The 20,540-nt window shown below is 35.2% G+C and overlaps 1 protein-coding gene across 1 annotated transcript in view; it reads right to left on the reverse strand.

Moving 5' to 3' along the window:
* Positions 1–6,323: 6,323 nt before the first annotated feature.
* LOC148956759 (uncharacterized) overlaps positions 6,324–20,540 on the reverse strand; it is a 35,297-nt gene continuing 21,080 nt past the window's right edge. Inside the window, exons 7-8 of the mRNA XM_089087227.1 lie at positions 16,865–16,989; positions 6,324–6,783 (exon numbers count right to left, since the gene is read on the reverse strand). Coding sequence (XP_088943353.1) covers positions 6,399–6,783; positions 16,865–16,989 — 510 coding nt within the window. The 3' untranslated portion in view covers positions 6,324–6,398. The remainder of the gene's footprint in view (positions 6,784–16,864; positions 16,990–20,540) is intronic.

The raw sequence follows: 20,540 nt of genomic DNA on the forward strand, positions 1-20,540 counted from the left end.
CTAAACAACAACAAGAACAGAAAAATAATACATTATACCCACATCGATTTTTACTATAAAAATGTCAAGCCTTCCAATCACTTTCGACTATTAAGAAGGGCACTAGGCCTTTCGATTTCCAATCGAATGAGCACTTTTGGAAATGACAACGCTTTCTATAAACAACTTATATGCCCCCAGGGCATATAGGCTGAACAAAATGGCTATCTCTAAACTTTTATTGAATGTTTTTGGGGAAATGGTGGGCGTAGGAGGAGGGTTAATTTCTCTCCACTCACTTTTGACTATTAAAAAGGGCCATTTCAATTTCCGATCAAATGAGCCCTTTTTTAATATTCTATAACAACTTTAGATATAAACTTTAATGCCCACAGGGCATAACTTCCAAGCCTTGCACTGAGGGCTCTGAGGGGGTTATCATCCCCCCTATTTTCCAGACCTAATTTCCAGAACTTTCAACTACGTTGAACAAAATGGATATCTCAAAATTTTGATTGGATGTGTTTGGAAAAATGGTGGGCGTGAGAGGGGCGTTAGTCGCTATCCAATCACTTTCAACTATTAAAAAGCCACTAGCCCTTTCAATTTCTAATTGAATGAGCCCTTTTGAAATTTCTACGACAACGCTTTCAATAAAAACTTTAAATGCCCCCAGGGCATAACTTACGAGGGCATAACTTACGACCCTTGCCCTGAGGCTGTGGGGGTTGCCATCCTTAAAGATCTGATTTCCAAAATTTTCAACTACGTTGAATAAAATGGTTATCTAAAAATTTTGATTTTGGATATGTTTGGGGAAAAGGTGGGCGTGAGAGGGGGGGGGGTAGTTGCCCTCAAATCACTTTCGACTATTGAAAGGGATACTAGCCCTTTGAATTTCAAATCGAATGAGCCCTTTTTCAAGTTTCTACTACAAAGATTTCAATACAAACCTTATATGCCCCCAGGGCATAACTTATAATCCTGGCACTGAGGGTTGTGGGGGAGTGTCTGGGGAAAACGTGGGCCTGAGAGGGGGGTTAGTTGCCCTCAAATCACTTTCGACTATTAAAAAGGGTACTAGCCCTTTGAATTTCAAATCGAATGGGCCCTTTTTCAAGTTTCTACAACACAGATTTCAGTAAAAACCTTATCTCTATGTGTATCTATGTGTATTATCTCTCCTTGTGTGTCGTATCTGTGTGTTTGTCGTCTCTGTGTGTGTCGTCTGTGTGTGTGTGTCGTCTCTGTGTGTGTGTCGTCTCTGTGTGTTTGTCGTCTCTGTGCGTTTCGTCTCTATGTCTGTGTCGCCTCTTTGTGTGTGTCGTCTCCGCTTTATGTTAGGTTAGGGGGGTTAGTTGCCCTCAAATCACTTTTGACTATTAAAAAGGGTACTAGCCCTTTGAATTTCAAATCGAATGAGCTCTTTTTCGAGTTTCTACGACAAAGATTTCAAAAAAAACCTTATATGCCCCCAGGGCATAACTTATAATCCTTGCCCTGAGGGTTGTGGGGTAGTGTCCTCCTCAAAAATGTATTTTCTATCAGTAAATCAACTATGCTGAACAAAATGGCTATCTCAAAATTTTTATTGCATGTGTTTGGGGCAAGGATGGGTGTTTGTGTGTGGGGAGGGGGGGGGGGCTAGTTGCCCTCCAATCACTTTCGACTATTAAAAAGGGCACTAGCCCTTTGACTTTCCAATAGAATGAGCTTTTTTTATAGTTTGTATAACAACACCTTCTGTAAAAGCCCTATATGCCCCCAGGACATAACTTAAAACCCTTGCCCTGAGGGCTGTGGGGGAGTGTCCTCCTCAAAAACATATTTTCTATCTAGAAATCAACTGCGCTGAACAAAACGGCTATCTCAAAATTTTGATTCGATCTGTTTGGGAAATGATGGGCGGGGGGGGGGGCTAGTTGCCCTCCAATCACTTTCGACTATTAAAAAGGGCACTAGTTCTTTGAATTTCCAATCGAATGAGCATTTTTTGAAGCTTCTACGACAGCGCCTTCTATAAAAACCTTATATGCCCCCAGGGCATAACTTACAACCCTTGCCCTGAAGGTTGTGGGGGAGTGTCCTCGTAAAACCTATTTTCTATATGGAAATTCACTACGCTGAAAAAAATGGCTATCTCAAAATTTTGATTGGATGTGTTTGGGGGAATGATGGGCGGGGAGGGCGAGTTGCCCTCAAATCACTTTTGACGATTAATTAGGGTACAAGCCCTTGTAATTTTTGGATGAATTATACTTTGTTGATTTTTCTACGAAAAAACTTTAAATATAAGCATCATTTGCACACATGGAAAATCATAAAGACGTTACCCTGAAGGGTGTGGGGGAGTGTCCACCTCAAAAACAAAATTTCTATCTGGAAATCAACTACGCTGAACAAAATGGCTATCTCAAAATTTTGATTGGATGTGTTTGGGGAATGATGCGTGTGGGGGGGGGGGGGCTAGTTGCCCACAAATCACTTTCGACTATTAAAAAGGGCACTAGCCACTCCAATTTCAAATCGAATGAGCCCTTTTCAAAGTTTCTACGACAACTCCTTCGATACGAAGCGCCCGGGTATGGAGAACCAAATAAATAACAACACATTGTGCCCACATCGTTCTTTACTTAGGCAGCGCTAGAGCGCTGCCTATGATAAAAACTTATGTGTAGTTGCCTTTGAGAACCAACAGATCGTTAATATTCGAGTTTTTTTTTTACAAAAGCGTTGTCAAAAATATTTAATCAGTTTTACTTATATGTTTTCAGTCCATTATGATTTGCACCAATGATTATAGCCTTTTTATCTTGTTTAAAAAAATTTAATATATCACATTTATATTTTTTATCAGTGTAATAATAAGAATAATTAATCTAATTAGTGTAATTGGTAAAATTAGGGTGGTAATAGGTTCCTGATCTCAGTTCCTGATAGGAAAACGATTAAAAATCTTGATTCACCAGACGCTAGATGGAGTTGATAGTTTTTGTTGACACTAGAGCCAGTTTCCACTCTTATAAGGTACCAATATTTGGTACACACTGGAAAAATGTGGTACTGCCTTAACAGATTCAAAATTTTGAAACAATCAAAAGAAACATCTTAGAAAATTGGTGCCTTCAGGAAAAAAACAAAGATGGGTCTGAGATACGGTAAGGTTTTATTTCTACCTTGTTGGTAATTTAAGAAAAAATATTATGACCAGCTCGAAGATATTCCATGTCCTTATAATCTCTTTCACCACTTTCATCATCCGAGGCACCATTTTTAGAAATCAGAATAGATGAAAGCTTGGAACAACAGTTTTCTTCAATGTACGATAAAAACAAACATATATGGATTTAGTGCTAGTGGACAATTTTTTGGAGCAAATTGGTGTTGATAATGCAACTATGGTATTAAAGTCAACGAAGAACACATATCGTTTAAAAATTGTTGTCTATTTATCGACGGGTGTGACTATGATCTAGCTTGAGTATTAATAATATCGAAGTCTCTCAGTACTAATCAAATAGATGTGTTATCCATGATTGCAGGTGTGCATGTAATTTTGAGGGTTAGAACTAACATATGAAAATAGGCAAAAATGGACTATCACTAGATTATCCGAGGTTAAAAACACGTAATTCACTTGTATCAAGTTGCTCAGAACCCCATAGTTATTATGCTGGTGATATTATTGCAGGTTTATTGGATTCAAATTTACATATCTTTCATTAACCTTTTCCAATTGATCCTAAACTAGTGTTTACCTGGAATGGTTGAAATTGGTAGTAATTTCTTCTTTAATCAATTTAAAAATATTTTTTTTCTCCAAAGCATTAAGCAACACTAAAACTTATAACAAACACAAATCATTCCGGATATGAGGGAGAATACTCCATCCTTAAACCCCCCCCTACTCCTTACACAAAAACTCAAATAGTACGAAGTTCAGGGGGCTAAGAATAGGCAGCCCCCTTTATATAAGGAAAAAAAAATTGTTTGTTTTAGAATTTGATATCGCTCTTCACTTTGATTAAAAAAAAAAAAAATATTATTCTTAAATATAACTTCTGCTGATTTTTAACACCATGACCATGATCGCCCTAAGTGCCAGGAGGGCTACCGCCCCTAGAAACTCGACTCTGAATTAAAACTAAACTTTTCTAGAACAATGGTTCGATAGAAAAAGCTCATTTAGTCTATTCACTCTCCGAAAAAAAAAACTAATATCGCCCTCCCCCATCCCACCCCCCAAAAAAACATCGTCTCCAGTCCTGTCTTTACATTCAATTTTAATATACGTATAGTAGTTCTTAAAAAATGAATGTTCATGCCTAAAATAGTGCACACCTCCAAATATTTATTATGACAGGGGGAGGGGGTATGAAATACCAAAAATTAAGTACAAGTTCACCCTACCCACGGTTTTAAAGCAGTCCTTTAAACAAATATTTTTTATAGGAATTTACCCTATGATCATTAGATCATACCCCCCCCCCACCCCCCTGAGGAACATGTAGACTAAAAAATGTGCACAAATCAGAAAATGAAGATTCCCATTTAAGTCTTGGTTATAATAAAGCTCCTAGTATCACTTGCCTTCCCATAAAAAAATCTTCGTACTTTCGTTTAGTATGGAAAAAATTCGCTTAGTATGCAGACAAGTTTAAGTTTTTCTGTTTTTTTTTTAACCTTTGTTGTGTTGTATGACGTTATGGTGTGATGTTGTATTGTATAATGCTTTAATGTAGTTGTTTTTCTTCTTTTTCTCCCTTTGCCTTCAACTTGTTTTTTGTTCAAGTCGGTAAGAAAATCAGTTATTATTACTATTATTATTGATTTATTTGACTGTCATATAATTAATTATCAAGCAAACAAATATATAAAAAAACGAAACCAACACCTTCTTTTTACTGACCACCAGAAGGTTTTAGCTGTACAGGTACGTTTTCAAGACGAGTATTTTTTATCCGCATTTTTACTTGCCCCCCTGAATGCAGCAATTGATCAAACGGAAACAATGAAATTTTAGCGAGAAATACCCGTTTTCGCAGAAAGCTATACTTCCCCCTCCCCCTGATTTAGGTGGTATAATGTCACAAAAAAAAACTAATTTGTTGTTTTTTTGGTGGAGGGAAGGCTATAAAGAACGTGCCAACAAAATCTCCAATGTGCCGACAAATTCTGATACATAAGCTAAATTAAACTAAAAACATAAGTGAAATTCGGAAGGGGGTACCCCCTCCCTCCTCTTGATTCGCCCCTGGTTTCAAATTTAACCCAAAGAGTGACAAAATTGATCTACCATATTTAGCTATTCAACCTGACTTTAAGTTAGCATAAACTTCATTATGGGTTGCAGCGGCGGATGCAACTTAGTAAGAAACAAACCACGGCCCAAAGTAACGAAAAAAACACGTTTGAAAATAGCTGGCAAGTGAGAAAAAATTCTTAGCTGATTCAGGAATGGTAACTATTATCTAAAAATTAGTCTTAATATTAAACCGTTATCCTGAAAAGAAATTTAGGGGAATTTAGAATAGCCTAAATCTCCTTAAAACGAAGTCGGATCAAAACAAAAGGTGCACCATTGGAACCACTATTGCTAAAAACTCTATTCAGGCTACTTAGTTCCCTGACTTGAACAACAATGAAAATCAAAACAGCAGAACAAAAATTCGAGACGGGAGGGGGGGCCTGTACCCCCTGGATACGGCTTTGGTTGCAGCTGTAGCTGAAACCACGATATGACCCAAAATTGGCAGAGAGGCAAGAAAACACCAACCTTAGCATTTTGTTACTTGAGACAATATTTTGGTTCTCCTTAGCTTTACAAGCCTCACTGCTTATTAGGAAGAATAAATTGTGTTCCATTTTATGCCGAATTTCTTCCTATGGTGTCCTATCTTCTTGTTCTGTTTTCCAAGTCTAGGAGCAAATTTAGTTTCAACTTTCTTTTCGGAATTTACACTTTAAAAATTATGAATTTTTCTTTAAAACTGTCTATTATTTTTTATGACAATCAGTCCAAAAAATGCGATTTATAGGTACTGTTATGGAGAAAGGTTTTAATATATATTCCCGTTATAATAAATCATAGATTGGTTTGAGAAATCCTCTTATACTTGAAGACACATAAGAAATATTAGTCAAAGACCCTGTTTTTTTTAAGATCATTCCAATTTATTGCTAACTTTCTACATTTTATTAATAAATGATGTTAATTTCAGTAGACTATTAAAAAGGAACATTGAAAACTGTTTCAAATACACCCCACAATGCCGTACAATAAAACAGACAACTGGAAATGAAAAGAAAGCACAAGTAGAGACGAAAACTGACTTAATTTAGTTAAATAAAGGTTCATTAAAGAAAAAACTTTTATTAATATATTTTTTTTAACTCAATTAAGCAAAAAATAAAAAGATCTAGCAAAAATGCACAAACTCCTCATCCGAAATATCAGCTTCACTATCAGCGTCTTCCAGAGTGCCATCATCACTCTCTGAGGATGATCTCCTAACTCGTTTCTTTTTGTCAAAAATCCCCAGAGTAGCGTTTAACGCCCTACACTTGCCAGTCAACACATGCTCTTTTACACTAAACTCAGATGCAAACAATGCTTCGCAATGCTTGCACGAATGTTTCAGGTGAAGTTTCAGATGTTCTTTATAGGTTATTTCTGCTACAAAGTTCTCACCACATTGATCACATGATATCAAAGAGCCCTTCTCTACCTCTTTAGTTTTATTGATAGCTAGTGGGTTCCGATCAGCTAGTGCTTCTCCCTTGTGTCTATCTTCAAGATAAGGCCTGAAACCAAAAAAGGTAAGAAAATTATTTAGGCTAAAACAAACAAACACTAGTACAGTGGAACATCAGTAGTCGAAAGACTTTCAAGTCAAGGAATACGGATTTAGAACTAAAATTTTGAGACTAAAAAAACTTTCCTGATGGGACAAAATAGACCAGTACAGCCGAGTAAAAGAGAGGGGTTGAGCTGATGGCAGGATGATCGATGACCGAGCATATCTAGTTCTGATCAATATTGTGACTATCAAATTTATGTTTGTACCAAACAAAGCTATAAACATGTATTTCCCAGGGAAAAAATGGACAAGACACCAAAATTTCTCTTCGCTGTACTCAACAAAAAGTACAATCACTTCCTTTTCCTTTCTTTTCTCTTTTTCTTCCCGTTTTTTTTTCAAAGCTTAGTTCAACAGATCGAGCCTGACAAAAGGGCCAACAACCAATTATTTGCATCAATTAGCACATTTCCACTTGAAACCTGAGTCATGGGTCCTGAGAAAGGTAGCAGGGACTCCACAGGAAAATAAATGAGAAAAATTATAAAAGAAACAAATAAATAAAATTTAAAAAAGAAATTAACGAAGTTCGAGAAGACCGTCAGTATGTCTCATCTGGCTGTTCCCTACAACGTGACCAAGAGCTCTCCTTCCCTACAACGTTCCCTACAACGTTCCCTTCTCCTGTTCCCTACAACGTGACCAAGAGCTCTCCTTCAAACAATAAATTATTCCTCCTTCTCTTCATTTTTTTATATTTTATCAATTGTTTTAATATAAATCCTGCAACTGTCAGACAAGATAATAAACAACTTTAGCTAATATAATCATATGCAACCATAGACACGCAGAGAGACATTTGTCTGGTAGTCAGAACGCATTAGTCCACTTTGAACTATTCTCTAGGTAAACATTTTATCACTTTTGAATCAGGTTGGCATTCGACCATGTTTTCGGGGCAAATGAAAACTGAGGTTCCACTGCATTTTCCATAAATTTAAATAAGGTAGGTTAATTTGAAGACGGGAGAGACAGAACGATATCACGTTCAACTGCAAAAATTCAAAAGTCATTGGTTAGCCTGAATTTAAACATGTCCACAGATACGTTTATGTTGGTAATATATTTGCTCGTCATAGCAATTTAGTTGCTGCAACAAAAGAGTAGTTGCTTTGTCAAGTATTTCATTGAGTCAAAAATCTTTAACATTTATCTGACAACTAGACAATTATTTTCGAAAAGTTGTCGACACAACACCAACAGCCATGGATGAAAAAGCAGTGACAGTAAAAAAAAGAACAACGTAGAAATCCTGCCTGAACAGAAAGATAATTAAAACTGTTCATTAGTGAATTTCATAAATTGCTTCTAAAACAGCTTCTTCATGATTTAAAGGCTGCATAATCAGAGTTGGTTCGAAACTAGTAACATTGATGCTGTGCATTTCAATACTTAGCAGTGGATTTTTTCAATCTTGGATCATTTTACAAATCTTCTCCATGCATTTCTGGTTCCAGAGATGATGGCTGACCTTAGGCAATTGCCTTAGAACTCATCTACTAGGGGTAGCAAACATAAAAGTAGGTTAAATAGAATTTATTTACCCAGACAAGAAGGATGGGGTACATAGGCAGGGAGTAGGTTTCATGGAAAATAAGGACGCTGCCAAGTCTTGCTCAGGCTGAGATGATATTAATAATATAATTTAGTTGCTCATTTTACAACTAAAAAGTACAAGGTATCAGTCATAGCAGTATATGCCCCTGTAGAACCGACTGACAGAGATGGTAGTGACTCACGTGAATTTTTATTAGGGACTTTAATTCTCAGCTTGGTAGGAATAGGGGTAGATGGCATCCTAGCATAGGTGAATTTGGTGTAACAAAGTAAAATAGCAACGGTTATAGACGGCTGCAATTTTAACTGTTATTGATGTTAAAAGTAAAAATCATCAACGAGTACTGTCAAGAGTTAATCTAAAGCTGAAATTTAGGAAAAGTAACAGCTTTCCGTGAAGTTATGACGTTGGTAGACTCCACGATAAGAGAGACTCCTAAGGAGTCTAAAATTTGACAGTAATGATGTAGGATAGTAGCTTGCAAAGTAGTAGATGGTTTGTTATAGGGTAAAATTCGTAATGCAGATAGGAATATTAGTAAAAACTCTTTAAGCTTGGGAAAAAAAAGAAAAAAAAGGTGAGGTTTGTACAAGAAATATATTAAATGATGGATCATATGAGAAAAAGAAGTATATTCAATGGATGGATCATATGAGAATAGGAGGAATGCAAGGGAAATATGGAAAAAAATAAATAATTAAATCTGGATTAAGGGGATGTGAAATGCAGGTCATGGGCAAAATTGAAGAAGATCTGGAAGATACAGCCAGACGGCAAAATAGTAGAATATTATACTAGCATGCTAAGAAATTGAGAGGGAATAGTTAATCTGTACTTGTCCCATTTAATGAAAGAAACAGGGTCTCAATCGGTGTTAAGGAGGGGCGGAAAGAACATTCTGAGAACGTTTTAAATCGTAAAAAAGAAACAGGAAATGACATAGAAAAAATGAAAAAGCTTTTGACAATTTAGAAGTGAAAGAAGATAAATTTTGCGAAGAAGAGTTAGAGAGAGTACTGAAGGATCAAAAATAATAAGAAGGCCCCATGGGTGCCCATAAGGGGGGGGGGAGGGGGCAGGGGTGCGGCCGCCCCCCTGGCTGAATTACGTTGCCTTACATTTTTGTTTTGAGATTTCTATTATATATAGCATTGGAAGTGCCAATTAGATCAGGTAAATAAGACATTTGCTTCCCAAGAGATCGTCAAAAGCTGAAAAAGTTTAAATATGTTTTGGGGATCTCAAATAAGAGCCCTGTAAGTTTGAGGCAAATTCGGACTTCTGCTAAAGTTTTAAAGGTCAAAAAATGCGCGAAATGTTCTTAATTTTTTTAGTTTTAGTTTTTAATCTTCATTTTAGGTATATAGGCCTATATTCCCGTTTAAATTTACAGAAATAAGGTTGCGTGGCGTTCAGGGCTTCTAATATCCCCGCATTTTTTAGTATTTCCCCGAAATCTCTGTGGCCCCCCGAAAAAAAAATATTGTTCCCTGAAAATCACCCAATCACGTTACCACCCCCAGTGATCTATCACTAATGACTATCCATCCCTAGCGATTACTTTACTTGCCATACATTTTTTCTTACTCTCTTGCTCGTTAATTTTTGTCTGTTGTGTTACTATGCATTAAAATGATAGACGGTTCTTGTTCTTCAAACAGGTTTTTACAAAAGTATTCTCTTTCTGAAATGAGACTAAACCATTTGGATTCAAATCTAGTATTCCTAATGCTATACGATTCTACATCATTCGTGGTTGTGGTCAAAACTATTGAAGAATTTTATTTGAAGTTGGATTCTTCAGTTGTATTTTGAGTTCTGAAATTGAACATCTAGAGGAGAATTCTTTTGAAAGCCGAATTGCAAGTTATTTTTTTTTTTTTGCTACTTTGGTTTTGGACATAATGTATTAATGTTTAATAAATAATTAGTGAACTCATGATATATTGAAGGAATTGATGTTTTGGTACTTTCCCATTGTGTGGGCCTTTCGGGTTAACCGCTATAGAGTAGACAATGATAAAACCCGTTTTTGACGTGTTAACCAATATAAAGTAGGCAATGATAGCGTGGTTTTCATTGTGTATACGATATTAAACTTAATTTTTTTTTTTTTGGGGGGGGGGACGGTACCTAGGTTACGTTAGGTTACGTATTTAATATATGCTATTATCCACCCCCAGCCCCAACCCACCTAATGGGCAAATATATAGCCGAAATTTGTTTCTAAACTATTATATATTCATCCTATTTTATTTTATTTCATTAGCATTAACCAAACTGGACTTTTTAGAAAGGCCGACATAATCGGAAAGCACCGATCTTTTTTCCACGAATTCTTACCGTTTAAATTTTGTTTCATTTGGTGTGTAGAAATTAAGATCTTTATTATCTGAGAGTTTTACTTGTCATGCCACCTTCTTCCTTCAAACGTATTCCCCTTCCCTCACAATTATTATTCTGGTTCTTCACCCGTGCAATATTTTCGGTATGCTTAACATTTTAAATTGCAGTTTAGGATCTTCTTACAGTCTTGCAAAGCTGTTAGGTAGGCGAAGAAAATTTAACGGAAAAGATATTTTGCTCAAATTAGGGACAGCCTAGTAAATTTGTTTAAATATTCAGGCATATCTTTACAACTTCTAATGCTTGAACAATTAGTAACCCTGTATGAAGGCTCTTGAGATAGAAACAATAGAATTTAAAAGTGTTTTATAATTGAATTTCTTCTTAATAACTCTCCCTAAATACAGCCAGTACTTACGTATTAGCCAGAAAACACGCGAGAGGTGATTATTGTTTAATGCTAATGAATTAAATCAAAATATTATTAAAATACGATAGTTTAGAAAAAATTTTGGGCTATATACTTGCACATTAGGTGGGGTGGTATTGGGGGTAAAGAATAGTATGGATTAAATACATAACCTAACCTAGGCACCTTTTTTTTCCCCTCAACCCCAACAAACTAAATTTTAAATATTGTTCACGGAGTGAGAAACCCTTTTTTGCCTAGAGCGCCCAAGGAATTCTCTTGATAAAGAAGCTGATTAACTAGTTTGTTGTATCATGTTCGCTATACAATTTCTCGTGTGTTTTCTGGCTAATGCGTAAGTACCATACAATCTTCTAACCGTAAATATCAAAAAAAATTTTTATCGTCTGAAAATAGGCCTAAGGAGCAACATTAAAACGAACAAGAATTATTACATATATATCAGAGGGGGGTTGTCCTTGTCTCCTCTTTAAAACCACGTTATTTACGCTACAGTTTGAATTTTGTCCCTATTCTGTTAGAACGATTCCTGAAACACAAATGTTATTTAATTAGAACAATAAGAAGCTTTTTTAAAAGTACTAAAAAATCTAAGTGTGAATAGTCAGGTGTTTAAAGGTTCATTTCTATTCGTTTTAAGTTTTAATGCTGCTCCTTAATTTCAGGTGAAAAAACTATTTTTTTATTTGGTATTTTAATGTACGCTTGCCAAAGAATATTCATTGATTCGCAGAAATCGTTGCAGATGTTATTAAAAGCCCTGATGGCTTTGATTAATGGCACCTACATTACTTATTTGCAAGTTTGCTGTTTTCTATAAAAATTCGTTCCATTTAAATCGAAATCATTCCTTGCTCAAACAAAACCCTAGCTCCAAATTACTAATGAGGCACTTCTAATAGATATATTTTCTTTATTTTTAGAAAAAATGGATATCTGGAAGTTTTTTTAATAAAAAAATTTAAAAAAAGCTAAGTTTTATGAAACCTTGCCTCCAGAAAAAGAAAAAGATCTTCAGGTGTCTGATTTAGATGTTTTGTCATCTACAGCCAAAGAAATTGTAATGGAACTTCAAGAAGATTTTATGAGTTTCAGCAATCCTTAAAGTCCAAAATCACGACTGTTAATGACAGTGCGGTTGAAAGTGTTGATTTAGGGAGCTTTTTGGAAAAGCCAGGTATTTCTGATTGTAAAAAATACGAATTGCTGACAAACCCAAGTGTAAACCGTTATTCTCATGATTTCAAGAAAGATGTTTCTATTATTGGTAAAGATGCCTATAAATTTAAGGAAAACTGGTTGTATGCTTATCCATGGTTAGTGTATTCGACTTCACTAAAAGATAGGCTTTGTAAATATTGTGTGTTATTTAAGCCAGCCTTGAAGAGAGAAATTTTCGGCTCTTTCGTGATAAAAGCTCACAAGGACTTCAAAAATTTTCATGAAGACGCACGGAATCATGCCAAATCCAAGTGGCACCACGAAGCTGTAATTGATGCTAATAACTTCTTTGATTCAATGACGATGAAGAAAAAAGACACCAAAGAACAACTGGATTCTGCTATATCTGATCTTATACAGATAAACCGAAGCAAACTTATATCAATTTTAAAAGCAATTATATTTTGTGGTACTCACGACATTGCTCTCCGTGGAAATCATTCAAATGGAGGAAACTTTCAAGACCTGCTTCGTTTTCGCATTGAAGCAGGAGATCAAGTCCTTAAAGACCACATAACGGCATATTCAGGAAAAGCTAAATATACATCTCATAGAGTCCAAAATGAGCTAATAAATATTTGTGGGACTATACTACAAGATACAATAGTCAAAGAAGTAAATGATAGCCAATCATTCTCTTTGCTAGCAGATGAGACTGCTGACATTAGTGCGAAAGAGCAGATGTCAATAGGGGTACATTACATAAAAACGGATTCAAACGTTGGATGGGTGATCAAAGAAGAATTTATGGGGTTTGCCGAACTTGAAAAATTAGATGCAGGAAGTATTGCTGATGCAATTTTGCATTTCACAGACAAGATAGGACTAGACATGACAAAGCTAATTGGTTTAGGATTTGATGGATTACCAACGATGGCCGGGAAAGATACTGGAGTTCAACGAAGAATCCGGGAAAAATATCCAAAAGCTGTGTATTTTCACTGTGCCTCTCATGGATTAAATTTAGTTGTCAATGACCTCAATATTGTACCAGAAATTAGAAACACAATAGGCACAATAAAAAAAGTAATCCGATTCTTCAGGGAGAGCACTCTTAGAAGGAAAAAAATCCCGAAAATTCCTATTCTGTGTGAAACAAGGTGGTCTGAGAAGTGGAGATGCATACGCAACTTTTCAAATAATTTTATAGCCATCAAGGGAGCTTTGGGTCAACTTTTCAATGACGAGCCGAACCAAGAAACGGGTTTACAAGCCTTCCAGTTGGAGATAGCAACATCATCAGCAATTTCTATCTTATTTCCGAAAATCATTTCCAGATACTCTTCATACCTTGAGCCAGTTGTAAACAAAATGCAGTCCGTCGATTTTGACCTACATGCTGTACATATGCACGTAAAAAAGAAATTGTTATGGGTTTTTCAAAATCACAGAGGAGATGCAGTCACCGAATTTGAAGAAATTTTCACGGAAATACAAGAAACCTGCGATTTAACTGAAATTTTAAATCAAAACACCTGGGACTACCTCAAGACAAAGTCATCACTCAAACATTTCTATGACTAATCCAATAGATTACTATAGGTTAGCTGTTTTTATTCCTTATTTGAACTCGTTAATTGTGTCACTTGGATCGATATTCAATGACCACAACAAAACCCCATTCAAAGGAATTCTTATTCATCACAACATTTTAAAAAATACGGAGAAGGATACATTTGTTAATGCTATGAAAGATCTTTTTAAGTTCTATGACAATGAAAATTTAGAAGTGGAAGCAAGAACCTGGTACGATGTGTGGAAAAACAAAGACTGTGGTGAGGAAGTGAAGCTCATAGATTTCTTCTCTGAAACTACATTTTTCCCTTCAATTATGAGAGCCCTTGTTAATTATCTAACCATCCTACCAACAACATGTACTGTGGAGAGATCCTTTAGCACCCTGAGGCGAATTAAAACATGGCTGAGGAGCACTATGAGCGAGAAACGCCTATCAAGTTTGAGCTTATTAAGCATTCACAGGTGTAAAGTACAAGAGCTCAATTTGGAAGAGCTGGCTATAGACAAATTTTCCAAACAGAAGCGAAATCTACAATTTGCTTTTTCTGAAAAGTTATAATTTTGTGATTTAAAGATCCTGTGTAAGTTTCTTTTCATGAGTTAATTCAATTTTTTTGAGATTTGGATAAATCAAAATCTTAAATCCCTTTTTTTATTTTTTGAATTTTTAATGATTAAAATTTGTGATTATGTTGCAAACTCCAGTTTCACTCATTTCACTTTCATGTGGTTCATTTCATTTCACTCATGTGGTTCACAACAGAGAATTTCGCTAAGAGGGCAAATGTGATCTTTAGCAGAACCCACCAATGTTGATAAAATTTTCTGCCACCATTATTTTTTTGGCCGTTTTTGTTGGTTTTGAAAGCAAGGCCAATATCAAAATTACATTTTACATTTTAAAAGGGAAAATCGTGTGTTTGTACAATAAGGTGCCCTCGAATGAAATTGGAAGAATATACGGAAATTGAAGGATATAACGTATTTTTCAATATTTTGCCCCGCCACCCCTAAAATTCAGCCCATGGGCGCCGATGGAAGGCCCCAGGTGCTGACAGTACGGTAAACGAGTTTCTTTCAAATAAGATGGTGATGAAGTTAGAGATATATCACTGAAGATTATATAATTATGATTTTGATAAAAAAGGAAGTACCTAGTGCCTTTATAATAAAGATGAGAAGAGTAAGTTTGGTAATTATGAAGGAATTAGCTTGGTTTCTGTAGGGAACTACTTAGTATGATACTTTTTAAACTTAACGAGTTCTAGCGAAGGTCTTATCCTTAGAAAGTATACGAGACAAATACATTACAGGGATTAGTGCTACTTACGACCTATTTTTTTGAAGCTTCTAAATGAGAGTTGCATACATTACACTTCGAAGCACTGTTAAAGTTAAGAAAGCTAAGCAAATATAGAGTAGATACATGAGTACGCATACTAGGAATTTATCTGATTATTTTTTTTTGCTTAAGTCTATTTGTGTGAATACGTTTTTGTGAACTTAACAACGGTAATTTGAGTTTTGTAAATTTCATTTCAATTGCTATCTATTATTAGTCTTTCGGGATTATTTTTCTTCCTGGGGATTCATATCAGTGGCGTCAATTCACAAATATTTTCCAAGGGGGGAGGGGGGTTCAGAATGTATTTGGGTCAAAATCTAGAAAAATATATAGGGGAATCCCCCCCCATTGGCTCTAGAGGTTTCACATGCATTGAGGTGAATTGACTTAAAAAAGCTAAACTGTTACATTAGAAACACTTCGAATCAGAAGAACAAATTAACGAAAAACATATGCTTTAAACAAATATTATATAACATTATAACGGTATAAATATAAAGAATAGAAATAGTAATATTATAACGGAATAAAGTTAAAACAACCAGAAATTCAACGAATGCTAAAGGGGATATCACAGTCTAGAGCTCCCTAATAAGTATGAATGAAATGAATTGGAAATAATGTAACCTATACTCAATTTGACTAATAAAGGTTTTTTTTTCTTTTTTTTTTGGTTAAAGAGCGCAGTTTAAACTCGGGAAGAATAAATCCCTAAATCTTTTTCAGTTCCAAGCTGCTTCGCCTAATATTCGATATCAGTCATAATTTTCTTACGCACTGGAATTAAATTGACTTAGAACAGTTGAACTGCTCAATTGGAAACTCGAGAAATTAGCAAAAAAAAAAAAAAAAAAAACAGACAGTGAACAGCTGTTTTTTATTATTATTAAAGAGTGAAGTTAAAACTCAATAAGCATAAATTGCTCAGTCTTTATCAACGCTGAGTTAGTGAATATTTAATTACATTTAATGGAGCATCCATTATAGATAATATACAAAGTTACACATACAAATAAATAAATGTGAATATTAGATAAAAATATATATGCATTGTAGTATATCAAATATAATGCATAAATGTAATACACGATTACATGCAAATATAATACACAAAATTAAATTTTATTATATTTAATATAAAAAAATATCATCACAAGAAAATTAACTTAGCTTTACTCACTCGCGCCGTAAAAATACGAAAAAAACAGCCTCGAATAAAGCTTAGTTAAAAAATAACAAGCTTTCTCAAATGGAACGAAAGAGAGACATTTAAACTTAAAACAAGTAAAATTATTCCGTATATCAGGCGGGCTACCCCACCCTCAACCTCCCACTCTTTACATTACAGTTTTATTGAAATAGAACTATAAAATTCTATAATTTTATGGAAAAATATTCTTTATTCCGATTCGATGGTTTTCATTTTTGAGCAGTCGTTTCCAAAGAATTGGGACAAAAAGCTATACATTTAGCGCAAAGACTGGGGGATCAAGGAGAGAACGGCCCCTCTGAAATACGGTATAATATCTGTTCGTGTTACGATTTAATGTCGCTTCTTACTTACAGTTCGTTATTACAAGGATTAGAAAAACGAAAGTGTATCTTACGATTTCAACGAATGAACAGTAGGATCCCGTTTGTTCATATCATAATGTAATTTCCGATGACTCCAATAATCACGATCAGAATACAGCAGCTCACCACACATGTCACACAAGCTGGAGCTTTGAATCTAAAAGAGGAAATGAAGCAAATCGATGACGAGCGTATCCCTTGTACAAATCTTTAACAATAAAGATGAACAAATTAAAAAAAAACTATTTTAGATATTCATGTAATGGTGAAAAGAGAATCCAAAAATACCCTACGGTAGGACATATATTTCATTCTTAATTTCAAAAACTAACCTGCATTGATTCTTACGATAATGAAAAAAAAGAAGAAAAAAACAACCAGAGAATTTTGATATAAAAAAACTACAAAAAAAGGAAACAGGGTGGACAATTAACTATCAGTAACAAATGGATGAAAAAAAAAAAAAATCAAGCTTGATTCGAAACACCTATAAAACAACTTTGCATGTAACATCTGTACATTAAAATTGAATATTGGAATGCAGAGAATATACTCCAGTATTCCAAAAAATATGAATTGAAACACAGACGAGGGAAGCATAAGGTCTAAATACACTACAACAAGTTGAATATTCCTTTATGTCCAAATTGGGATGGTACACTCGCTGCAGCACAGCTTGGAAGCGAGTGGAGAAACTTTGTTGATATTATAAGTAAAACACATTACCTTGGCGGATCATGATTGGAGAAATAGCTACAACCTATGAAAGGGCGAACGACGGCATATATTAACTGACAGATTAAAAGTAAGGTTTGAAAAAACCTGTCTGAGGACAAAAAAATGTCACTTGAAGCAGCTTCAAAAATAGTGACTATTGTTCCGGCTAATCTTAATGCTGATAATTTATTGCGAAAACAAATTTATCATAATTTAAAAAAGAAAGCCCAAAACGCTTTGAAAATGTCGTCGGATTGAAACCATAATTTCAACATTTAAATCGCCATGGTCGAAGTGAAATCGCCCCACGACGCAATGATTACAGCCCCTCCCTTTGAACAATATTGAAAATCACTTTTTGCATAAGAACTCAAACCCCGGCATGAGTGCCACTGATGTGTCCCCTTTTCTTTCTTTCACAATCACCAGTGGTGATTGTGCCAAACCAGTAGCTATAGTACGTTGGGAGAGGGCTCACTTGAAAGGAGATCACAAAACCTAGTGCCTTTTTAAGCTTCAAAAAAGAAATCGTGCCACATAAGTGACATTTTCTAAAATTTCGTGCGATAAAATATCAATTTTACCCTAAGAGGATTGAATGCCAAGAAACGCCTATTCTAACATAGCATAGTGGTCTAAACCCCCTTAATAGAACATTTTGAAACCCTCATACTGTAAAATAGCTCTATAGAAGGAGGACCAAGTTCTAAATTATGACCTGAATGCTTTACTACTTCCACGTCTATGCATAGGCTGTCAGCGGATAATGACATGATTGCTACAGTGATCACCATGGCTGCTGATAAATCTTCAGCAGATGATGACCTTTTTAAGAACCAAAAAAGATCATGTCACAAAGTGGTCACATTTTGTGCCACATTTTGTGGATCGTGTCACATTTTGTGCCACAAAACAATTTATGTCCAAGGAAGGCATAAATGCTGGAAATGCAAATACTAAGCCAATCGCCTTCTCATGGTTTAAATTCCTCAACCGAGGTTTTGAGCCCCATCCTCTCTTGAAAAAAGAGGATTAAGGTTCTTTCCTTACTGTGATCTGTTACCATCAATTTGAAATAAGGGAGCCCAGAAGGTTGAAAGCACTGAGCATGAGAAGATTGAAAATGGATGTATAGACAGGTGTTTTTGTTGGATTTGGATGAAGTACCAAACAGTTCGTGGTAATGAACTATAAGTAAAACACAATATGCAGGTATTGCTAGCATTACATACTTAGTTAGGTATATTTTTTTCTGCTAGGGCTAGCAGACGAAAGCAATATCGCAGATAAACGCTTAATGGCTTGATTAAAAGCGCTGTCTCTTATAAGTTCGGCTTAATAGCTTCAACTCAAAATTTACGGAACTTTTCGATACATTTCGGGAGTGAAAGGGCTGGGAAGTAAAACTAGGGTACTATTGTGTTTTTTTTTATTTTCATGAAAGTAATCAAATGTTTAATGTGCACATTCTCAAAGATACTAATGACAAAATACTCGTAGGACGTTTTATTTACGTGACAAAGTTACAAATATCTTGTGGGAAAATTTAGGGTACATGATGTAAGAAGTTTTGCCCCTATTTAATGCCCTGTCCCAACAAAAAATCCTGCTGGCTTCTTTAGTTTCATCGCCTTAGTAAAAGAAAGATCTTTTTGTAAGATTTTTTGTCTATATTTTGAAAAATAAAACGAGCAACCCTCAATTCTAAAAACCAAGTTTTCTTACGAATGCAAAGAGCGGAGATGAAGCTATTGTTTTGGAGGATACATCTACAGAATAACTACAGATAAACTGAATCCTGATACTTTCATCTAAAACTAGCACTTTACTGAATACAGAGCTTGTGATTATTCCATATGAAATCAACACACTAAATCCCTTTACAACATCATATTCTCAGAACGTTATAAAATTCTGCACACTAATTTTAGGCTATGAAATTAGTTTATTTGAAATTTTTTTACTTTTCTCTCATATAGCTTTTCTGTTATAAAATAGTAAAAAAACGCAGATTTTGGTAAACATTACTATCTTTAAAAAAAAGAATTCCTCACCGCCTAATTAAGATAGAGATACTATACTTGTATCAGATTAAGGCCTTTTCAATAATCCTGAATATAATATACAACACATGCTTTTAGAAGCATAAATTCCCCCCATAAAACGTTGTTTAAAAGCAAATTTTTAAAAGCTGCCTTCTTAAAATTTCTAAAAATATGTAGGTTGTTGATAGGTGTAGCCTTAAAACACGTGCCAAATTTCGACTAGGCAATGTGAAGAGTTGTGCCAAGTAAGTACAAAGAGGTCCCCGATTTCAGAAATCAAGCAAACCAGGTGGTGTGTGCAAAGCGTAGTGAACGTGCTCCAGGCGTGGTAGAACAACGCTAAGAATAGTGGAGACTGCTACGCGTGGCAGAATTGCGCGGTACATATGGCACTCTCAGATACACACAAGGTAGTAGGAAGTGGGGACCCCTTGATAAGCATAAGTAGGGTAAAAAAGCAGTGATAGACCAGCCCAAATTATGGAAGAATATAAGTCTAATACATTTCACAGAAATTTTTACCAAACAGAAATTGAAATAAAATGTGTGCATCATTAAATATCTAAGAACCTAAGCTATTCATTGCTAAGGGTGTATTACCAAAATAATTCAAGATTAAACAACAAAACAACATACTATTTGACTTGCCTACTGGTACATCTTTTGGGATTTATCAATGATCCTGTTTATTTTTCAAACTTTAAACACATACCAATAGAATCCTAATTTACTACCGAATCTAAACACGGTGCCGGTCTAATTCCCCCGTTTACAATCCCCCTCCCAGGAAAATCCCCCGATCTCCGCAGACAATTAACACCTAGAAAATTCTCCCCATGGGAAAAAAAAAGAATTCTGGAACATTCTACCAGTTTCCAAAAATACAGGTTAAAAATATGATTTAGAATATCCTAGTAAGATTTATTTTGAGGTTTTTGTTTTTTAG

This window comes from Artemia sp. Qi Xiang Cuo, chromosome 1 (genome assembly GCF_049724085.1).
Source record: "Artemia sp. Qi Xiang Cuo chromosome 1, ASM4972408v1, whole genome shotgun sequence".
In the NCBI taxonomy this organism is placed as follows: domain Eukaryota; kingdom Metazoa; phylum Arthropoda; class Branchiopoda; order Anostraca; family Artemiidae; genus Artemia; species Artemia sp. Qi Xiang Cuo.